Below are 10,196 nucleotides of genomic sequence, written 5' to 3'. Positions count from 1 at the left end.
TATATTCAACACTACATTTTGGCCGTTTCAATATACCTTTCGTGTAGGCACGTACAAAATCACAGCGCAGGTATATGCAATACTCCATTTTGGCCATTTCAATATTTGTACGTATGCATGTTATTAAATATTATAAATTGCTAAACTTAAATTTATAACATCCTTGGTAAAATGGTCAAAGAAAGTGTCAATATGCAAACAAATATGGAATAACGCCATATACTGTATATATATATATATATATATATATATAGGATCTGTCAGACCTTGTATGCAAATATAGGTTTGATTTTTAATAAAATATGTCATATTTCCATTTGGGGAAAATTCGCTTGACTACTACCATCGCCGTCCTGGACGAAAAGCTCAGAAACTGTTGCAAGCTAAGGTGCATCTTCCACAGAGCCAACATGCAAACGAACAGTGAAGAAATGTAACTGCGCACACGCGCAATCAGACGGAAATATTGCACTCGGAATTCATGGAATTCAAGCAATGTCCACCGCCACAAATAATTACCAATGAACACAGAACTTGAGAGCTGGAGGCATAGACGTTAAAGGAACAGTAAACAAGTCCAAGTGCACCACAAACTGTGTGCAGGGATGAGCGATACGCTGAAGGCTACATGGGCGTCTCACACTGTTATTGGAATTCCACGTCGCAAATGCAAAAGACATTTGAAATTTCAAACTTAAAAATACAATGCAAAAACCCAGGTGAAAATCAGATAACAAAAATACTGCTAGTATCACCAGCCGTTTGTAGTTTAACAGCTGCACTATCTAATAGTTTTATGTTAACATTGGGCCAAATTACATGATGTAGGGTCCGTCACAGCAACATACCTTGAGTGAATTATAACCCAATTCTGCAGCTCCCAAGCTAAAGAACCAGATGTTTCAGGAGTTGGTGGAGACCAAAACTGAACTAAAAGAAGATAATATTGGACTTCCGTTCATCTGGTCACCAAAGACACGACTCCTAATGAATGCTGTGTCTGCTGGAGGTGTAAATAATTAATAGTGTGTCAACACGTTAGCCAAATTAACTTCTCAAGGACATAGTATGTCAAACGAGTCATTTTTAGCTTTTCCATGGCTTGACTTGAGTTATGGTAGTTATACAAGCTACTAGTTAAGGCCCAATTATTTTTGAACATAACTACCAGCTAGCAGCAATTACTTTTTTTTTGAGGACTTATTAACTTGCTGAAGGAAACAACAATAGCCGTGTTTCCATTCACATATTTTTATGCGCATTTTGAAGCAATGAAAAATCTGTAAGGAAACGTGAAAATTAAAAAAAACCTCCTCAGTGGAGCAAAAATGTTTTTACGCTCGCTTATGGTGGTTTTCGCCTTTGCCAAAAAATGGTTGATGCACTAAATGACTTACGGAAATGCCTTTGCCGAACATTTAAAAGGGCCAGTGTGCAGAACTTGGCGGCATCTAGCGGTGAAGTATCTGAAGAAACAAATGACCTTGCCTAAAGCCAGTATTTTGTTTGTCCATTCTGGGCTACTGTAGAAACATGGCGGGCTCCGTGAAGAGGACCCCATCACTATGTAGATATAAACGGCTCATTGTAAGGTTACAAAAACATCGATTCTTATTTTCAGGTGATAACTTATAATTACTTATAATTATCATATTTTATTTCTGTCAATAGATTCCCCCTGAATACTACACACCGGCCCTTTAACTCTCATCACTGATCAGCTGTTTCTGCTGTTGTTGTCTTCTTCAATATTCCCATAACTTGTGAATGCTTGTCTTCATCTCCAGACAGCATGAAAGGCTACTTGTTTTGTTTGCGGTTTGCCAATTTATTGGCTGATTACAGCGATATGTATCCTCTGTTGAGACTACGCTGTAGCCTAGTTTATTCGCTGCACCAGTTGGTGGAAACGCGGCGAAATAAGATTGCTTAAAATTCGCTCGACAACTGAAGGTAAACACGGCTGATGTTCGAATGTGAACGGACATAATATCCACGTAAAAATCTCGTACCATAGATGAGGAGCTTCATCCGTGGTGCCAGAAGCCACAGGATGATGACTGGTGATTAGAGACAATGGTATCTTAGTTGTCTACTTTCACAAGCATAATATTCCACACAAGTCTTGGAATGCTTCCATCAGTTCCAATATCTTTTGAGGGTCTTCTGTCATCAGGGAAATACTGACATAATAATATTGTGTTCACTCCTCCAGTCACTTTGGTAGGTAATCTGTTTTTGTCAAATCAAAACTCAGTTTGATTTGTAAACTAGATACAGTGGCTTAAAGATTCGGAAACCAAAAGCCACACGGTAAAAAAAAAAAAAAAAAAAAAGCTTCCTGCTCTGGTCTTGTGTATTGCTGACAACAATGGGTACCAAACCCAAAAGAATTAGACAGACCCCCGAAGACAAACGCCAGTTACTGGTGACACAAAAGCCTGTTGATTCAAACAGGTTAGTAGCAACAAAAGGCAGGGGTTGGATTTGTGCCCTCGTCCTTTTACCTAGAGCCCAGTGAGGTCTACAATGGCCTTGATGAAGATGGTGTCGTCGCGTAAGTAGGAGTTCTTGGAGTCCAGCTTGGAGAGCGGACAGAAGAGCGGGCAGCCGCTGGCGATGTTCATGTCGCTGACAGGCCTCTGGAAGGACGAGGAGGAGATGTCGGGCCGGAAGGCATCGATTATGTGCTCCCTGTTGTTCTGGTCGAGCAGCATCAGGGTGACCTGGGTACAGGCGTTAGGAGTAGAGCCGAAAGTATGATATTTTAAGGTGCTTGTTGGAATACGAGTAACGGTTTATTCACATGTAATAATGGATTGTAGAAAAGGCAAGTCTCTTAAATAATAATTTTGGTGCAATAATGAAACAAAAATGTAAAATATTTTGGATTTTAAAGCCATTTAAAAACAAGTTAGCCAAAAGCAGCCAAAATTAGCAACTAGCAAAAATAAGAAACTTATATCCACACTGTCCATAAAATACTGTGCATTTTATTAAATTATCTGTTTTCTTCTTGAAAGTTAGATGAGACGATAACAATCTCACTCTTTACGTTTGAAGCTGAAAGCATAAAGACTGTTAGCCGGGGGGGGGGGGGGCAGCTAGCCTGACTCTGGCAAAAGTAAAAAAAATGGTGTGAATTCTAAATTTCAGAGCATATCTATTACCTCCAAACGGTTTTCAACGTGGCGGTGGCTGAGCCGGCGGCTAGCTGCAAATAGCGCTAACAGAGCCAACGATGGGCTGACACAGCTAAAATTGTTTACCTGAGGTGGAACGACTTTATGAGTTGTAGCCGCCGCGTTAGAGCAGTGCTGAGCGGCGGGCATGCCATAAGCTAGCTCAAGCTTAGCTTATTAACATGCACTTGCAGCCGACCCAGCACACACACATTACTCCACTATATCTTTACATTACAAATAGCTGTTTAAGATAACCTTTAAGAACTAGCGCAACTTCTCCTAAAGCCACAAATGGTGATTTTTACATTTCTGTTTGTGTACAGATTACACAAACAAGATACAATGTGTGTGTGTGTGTAGGTGTTGCTTGGTATAATTTTGAAGCTAGGCTAACCCTGTGCTGACTGCAGCTCCGTACTTTAAAGTCACAGTGTCATGGCATGTTTAGCTTTTGGATGGGGTTCAGTTATGTGTGTATGCATATATGCAGTGAACGAAGAATTACTGAGATGTTTAACTTAAGTCAAAATATTAATGACACAGTGTTGAAATACTCTGTTACAATTAAAAGTCCTGCATTTAAAATTGTAAAAGTACTAAAGTATTGGCATCAAAACGTATTAATTTTGTATATGAGTCCATTTCAGAATAATAAATATAACATCACAGTATTATAATTATTAATGCATTTTTGTGTGCATCACCTAACAGCCGCAGCTGGTAAAGGAGGAGATCATTTGAATCCTTTATATACTGCCAGTAGCTTGTTAATTACCCTCTTAAGATTAACAGAGTCTACCATGTTAACCTTTAATAATGTGTCACAATATATTTGTTTATAATATTTTGTATAATTCATCTCAATCTAGCAAAGTAGCAGTGGTGTATAAAGTACCCAAAAGCCATACTTGAGTAAAAGTAAAGATACCTTACTGGAAAATGACTCCAGTAGTAAAAGTCACCTATTAGAATACTACTTGAGTAAAAGTCTTAAAGTATCTGATATTTATTGTACTTGAGTATCAAAAGTAATTTTCTGATATTAAATGTACTTAAGTATTGAAAGTAAAAGTACAAGTAAATGCTGTTAATAAAAAAGCAAAGGGTCAGAATTTTGAGAATAATGAAGTTTATTCTTTTAAGTGCTGTGGCCACCATGACCAAGGACATGGAGCTGTGTTGAAAATAATTGGGTTGGCTGTGATCCATCCATGTTCAACATAATATATTGTACATAAGTATACTTTTGCATCTACTATGAACTTATCATCATAATTCTCCGAAAAGCAATATGACACTATGAAGGAGTTGTAACAGTGCGTTTATAAGTATGCTCATTCCGACTAGAGGATGTAGAGGGCAAATGCATATTTGCCCTCATATTTGCCCTGCGTGTTCAGCAAGAAATATCCACTTGATGCATCAGGTCAGTGTTTTGAGAAAGGACACCTGCCTTGTAAACTCCTATGGGCCTGATTTGAACACAATAGGCAAAGGTTTTGCTCAAGCTGAATCTGCAATTGGGCAACTGCTACCATCATAACTCGATCTGATCATCCACAAAATGACTCAAATATCAAAACATGATAATACTAAAGCAGCACCGAAGGTAAGAACCCAGTCATTACTTGAAACTGAAAAATGTCCTGTTCATCTTCAAAAGAAGTTGGTTTTCAAAATTGCGAGAATTCAGTCTCGCTCTTCTTGGGCTGAAGACTAGTCCTGCGATGCTAAATAGCCTTTCACAGGCCGCTGAGGCAGGTAGAGGTGTGTTCAGCTTCACAGGCAGCTTGCGCACAGCTGGGAAGGATTTCCCAAATGCTGCGCTCTCGCGGCTCCTGTCAATCCTATGGTGTGGTGGCTAGCTAACGTTAAGTTAGCTAACGTTAGCCAACTAGTGCTGCAATGATTATAGCTAAGATGACTCAAATCAACAAAATCTCACAACTGTCAACACTTCCTCAGCTCAATAACTCGCTAGCGATCCACGGGTGTAGTGAAGGAAAAGTAAAAGTCAACAGATATATAAATAGTAAAGTAAAGTACAGATATCAAAAAAAACAACTTAAGTACAGTAACAAAGTATTTCTACTTCATTACTATACACCACTGCAAAGTAGCTACCATAATTTAGTAAACTGCCAACCGCAAGTCACCATGCAGTGGAGTAAACGGTGCAATATTTGCCTCTGAATTGTAGTGGATTAGAAGTAGAAAGTAGCATGCAAGTACAAGTACCTCAAAACTGTATTTAAGTACAGTACTCTAAGTATAGTACCTACTCAGTTACTATATACTGTATGTATATGCATTGTTGAAAGTAATTACCATTGTCCGGTAGCATTATTTTGGTGTGTGGGGTGGAGACCACTGCTTGAAACGTGTGTTACCTTCTGATTAAAAGGCCACTTGAGGAGTGCGTCGCTGTGTCCTCTCATCACCACAAAGAACAGAGACAGGTGGGTGCCGCGGCCCGTCCCGTCACCATTCAGGTAGATCCGCAGGCACATCTTGTAGCCATATTTACTAGTGTAAAAGGCTGGAAAACAACAACATGGCGTTAAAGCGCAACAATGTCTTTTATTCACTGCAAGAAGTGGAAATCTCTTAAATCGGACACACGCGTCATCATTGTCTGGTCATCACACAGAGCGCTTACCGGGAGAGAACATGGCGGGGGCGCGGCCCGCCACAGCATCCTGCCTTTTCTTGGTGAAATCTGAGATCTTCCAGACAAAGATGCCGTCGTACGTGGCTGCAGACATCTCCCTCATCTTCCCCTCCATCTCCACGATGGACAGGTCCCTTAGACTCACCGTCCTCTCCAGCTGACGGACCTGCAGCGCACAAACACACGGGACAGGACGGTTCACTTTTTGCTTTTAGCAATGTTTCTATTGAGCCAACCTATATGGATTTATAGGGAAATAATTTAGCAACTTTTGCATTACGTTACACTTTTAGAGAAAAAAGCAAGATGGAAAAACAGGGACACAGAACTTTATTGCACCTTTGACTGCCGCAAGGATCTGTACATCATTTTTATATATGGGTATGAAGCAGTGGTGGGCCATCAGGGCCAGCTAAGCCTTCTCTGCTGGCCTAAACACAAAGTTATAGCTATTTTATAATTTAATAATTTTTCACAAATACACTATATGTATTATCGTTTTTTTCCCCCATTAGCTTATTTTCTCATTGCACAGCTCCTGTCTTCCTCTGTTGCTCTGCTTCCAGCCTTGCAGCGCTGCTTCCAGCCTTGCAGCGCTGCTTCCAGCCTTGCAGCGCTGCTTCCAGCCTTGCAGCGCTGCTTCCAGTGCAGCTTGTATAAAGAGAGCTTCTATCCAATCAGATTCAGCCCCTATTTCTCTGTGTAAAGAGAGAGGCCCGATGCCCGATTGTCTTTTAATTTCTGCTGCCTTGACAATCTGATTTATATTTCTTTATCATTCTGCTTTAAGATGTTTTTCAAACTCAGGCTACAGGACTCATCTCGCCACATTGAGCAATCATGACGAATGGTCTTCAGTTGCTATTGCACTGCACGCAGCACTGGTTTGTTTGAATTAGGTTACCAATGTACAATCTTAGTTCCAATATTGGCTGGGCTCCGAGGTGCCACCTGTGCGGACCGAGACTGGGAACAGGAGTTGATTTTGTTATGGGTCTTGGTCTTGGAATGACCTGCAGGCTAGACTTAACCTCATCTCTTTGACCGGTCTTAAACTAAAGTTAACAGAAGGTTTTATCACACACTGTTCTTGCTACAATGCAAAACAATTTTGTCATGTCTTTATGCCCTTTTGTCCTTATGTATATTTAACCTCTTCTGTTGATGCGTGGACAATGCATGTTTTATTTTATATAGGAAATCGACGTAGCCTTTTTGGCCAGGTCACCATTGTAAAATATATTTTATCTCAGTTGGTTTTAGCTGGTTAAATAAAGGTTAAATAAATAATCCCTTTGGGATTATACAGATTTCAACTTAATTTTGAGGAATTCACTGCTGGACTACATGTAACTTTTTTTGTCACCTTGTTGTTGAGGATCTCAATCTTGTCCTGGTCCAGCCGGTGCTGGCGGTTGTAGGCCTCCATGGTGGTGCAGGAGCGCTCCATCTCCCGGTTGAGGACGCACACAATGTTCTCGAACGTGCCCACTTTGAGCTCCAGCTCCTGGCAGCGGCGGCTCAGCTCTGCCACCTTGGCCTTTTCGCTGTGGAGCTGCAGCTCCAGGGCGGTGCCTGTGGCGCTGGGCAGCGGGGTGAAGGAGGTGGCCAGGGACGGGGCGCACGCGCCCTGCACGGGAGCAGCAGCGCCCCCTCCCATCTGGCTCATCTTCAGCTCCAGGTCCCTGAGGGACTGGTGGAGTTCCTGCAGCTTGTGGCTGGCCACCTCCAGGCTCTGGGGCTGCAGGCTCTCCAGGCTCACCTTGATGCCCATGATGAAGTGCAGGAGCAGGTTGAGGTGTTCATATGAACACTGCCGCTCATGGTCGTGGAGCTTCTCTTTCTCCACCTCCACTCAAAGAAAGATACGAGCAGAAGCACATTAAGATCACTATAATCCTCATCCATTACATAGAACAGAAAGGGAAAGTTAGGATGTTATGTGAAGTTGTGCCACAGAAGAAAAAAAGAGAAAGCATACGGCAATGAAATAATGGATCTAATAATGGAAATACATGCTGTACAAAGTATTCATCCCCGCAACTTTTCATGCTTTATCGTTTCACCACATTGACACAAAACAGCAGCAAAAATAGTTGAAGTTGAATGGAGACTAGCTCTGGTAATCACGGTGTCTTATTGATGTTATGTTAAATCCACCTGATAAGTCAGTTTCCTGTCAAAAACCACAACACGAAGACTTAAAGACATCCCAAACTAATCCAAAATAATGACAATGAAAAGGAGCGTTCAAGGAAAGGAATATCTTTCCTATCACAGCTGTAAACCTGGAGACAGAAGGGAGTGACATGGGCCGCGGTTCACATAGGAGCACTTGTTCCACAGCTGTTCAACCAAACCCACAAGCTCTTCTGTTGGACCATACTGGCCTTCAGACTAGAGTGTTGCTCGGTCCACATATTTCTACCCGGACACCGACTCTAGTCCGACACATATTCTGTTGTTCATTTACGAATTGTCCCGAGCCCAACGCAGTCGATGAAAGATGAAGCACCGAGTTTTTGCTACCCTGTCACGCAATTCTTGTTACCATGGTTAAAGTAAGCACTGAACAAGAAGCAGCCCAACATAAACAGAAGGTACATCCTGTTTACTCTATGTTTTCACCAATAAGAAATTGAAGCACCACATCAAGGAGGCTTGGTCTGGTATCCACACTCTACTCTGGACATGCCATTTCTTGAATCATGGCCCAAAAAGTGTTTTGTGAGGTCACAGTGACCTTTGACCTCCAAACTGTAAAAGAGATTAAATAAAATCCCGTGGAAGATTCTTGTGCCAGAGATTGATCACAGATTACAACAGAAGAATAAGAAAAAACAATATTTAAGCAATAGAGGAATACATATTAAGTGAATGAATTGCAACACTGACACCAGTGCAAAATAGAATAGCAATACGATTATTAAAGCTGTAAGCAGCATTAATCGGGCCCTCACATATTCACGCACATCGAGGGTACTGGCAGGACTCTGGGTGACATGTATTTCTGTGACCATCATACACTGCGTGCACGAGTTAAACGGTATTTCCTGTGTCGACCAATGGCGTAGCCAGGTCATTTTGCCAGGTCTTAAGCCTCGAATGTTTTGAGTGTACCTCCGAATACAATCATAACTGTCACCCTGTGAAAAAAAAACTGAATGTGTGTGAATGCGCTTCAGTGTTAGTAACATAACAGACTTTCAAAGTAAATGCAGGTCTCAAAACTAGTGATGTGACCTTCCCTGTCGAGGCTTCAAAGCGTGTGTCGAGTAATCCAGGACGTTTTTGGTGAAGCGCGTATCGCAGGGATGTGCGGTTAGGGGAGGCAGGTGAGGCAAAGCCTTTCTGTATGATTCCAATCATTTCAAGCATTTTTATAATCAAAATGGCTGAATTTGCGCATGTCCCGTTCAAACAGAGAGGAGACACGCGAGGTGAGGCAGCGACGAGCTGTGCCTCATCTCAGATTGTGCAATCCCTCAAACTGGGTTGAGCGCATGCGTTTTTCTTTCTCATTGTTTCTCACCACATTTGTAGACACTTTTATTATATGTCCTTTCTTTCCATAGAATAGGTAATGTATTTCATGTATGTGTAGAACCTATTTAGTCTTGCTGATCTGACAGAAACCGCAGAGAAAAAGCACAGAGGGAAGGCAAACAGTACGTCCGCCTCAATGAAGGGGGCGCGCGAGAGTCATTTTTGACAGACCGGCGCTGAAGTCGCATCAAGCTGCACAGAGCAGATCGACCCAGCCACAAAGTCAGACACCAAAAAGGGATTGAGCATCCGGTAATATTTCAAAATAAAACACTAGGTGCAGCCGGATCGCGGCGCAAACACTCCCGGTGGAATCAAATATGTACCTTGCCTATATATGTATGTATGTATATATATATATATATATATATATATATATATATATATATATATATGTATATATATATATATATATGTATATATATACATGTATATATACAAACATACACATACATATATACATACATACATACACATACATATATACATACATACATACACATACATACATACATACACATACATACACGTATATATACATACATACATGTATGTATGTGTATGTATGTATATATACATACATACACATACATATACATACATACACATACATATACATACATACACATACATACACATACATACATACACATACATACACATACATACACACACGTACATACACGTATACACACACGTACATACACGTATACATACACGTACATACACGTATATACATGCACGTATATACACACACGTATATATACACACATACACACACGTATATATACACA

General features: G+C 41.0%; 1 protein-coding gene across 2 annotated transcripts in view; it reads right to left on the bottom strand.

Moving 5' to 3' along the window:
• Positions 1 to 1,010: 1,010 nt before the first annotated feature.
• The window catches only part of traf2a (Tnf receptor-associated factor 2a), a 24,220-nt gene continuing 15,034 nt past the window's right edge, over positions 1,011 to 10,196 (bottom strand). For both annotated transcript variants that reach the window (XM_031877342.1, XM_031877343.1), the window contains 4 exons: positions 7,223 to 7,705; positions 5,845 to 6,022; positions 5,576 to 5,724; positions 1,011 to 2,726 (listed from right to left, as the gene is read on the bottom strand). In XM_031877342.1, the coding sequence (XP_031733202.1) occupies positions 2,508 to 2,726; positions 5,576 to 5,724; positions 5,845 to 6,022; positions 7,223 to 7,705 (1,029 nt within the window). In that variant the 3' untranslated portion in view covers positions 1,011 to 2,507. The remainder of the gene's footprint in view (positions 2,727 to 5,575; positions 5,725 to 5,844; positions 6,023 to 7,222; positions 7,706 to 10,196) is intronic.

Source organism: Anarrhichthys ocellatus, unplaced genomic scaffold, assembly GCF_004355925.1.
Source record: "Anarrhichthys ocellatus isolate YVR2014 unplaced genomic scaffold, GSC_Weel_1.0 scaffold134, whole genome shotgun sequence".
Classification (NCBI taxonomy): domain Eukaryota; kingdom Metazoa; phylum Chordata; class Actinopteri; order Perciformes; family Anarhichadidae; genus Anarrhichthys; species Anarrhichthys ocellatus.
The sequence above is the reverse complement of the archived record's forward strand: the minus strand, read 5'-3'. Positions and strand labels throughout refer to the sequence as shown.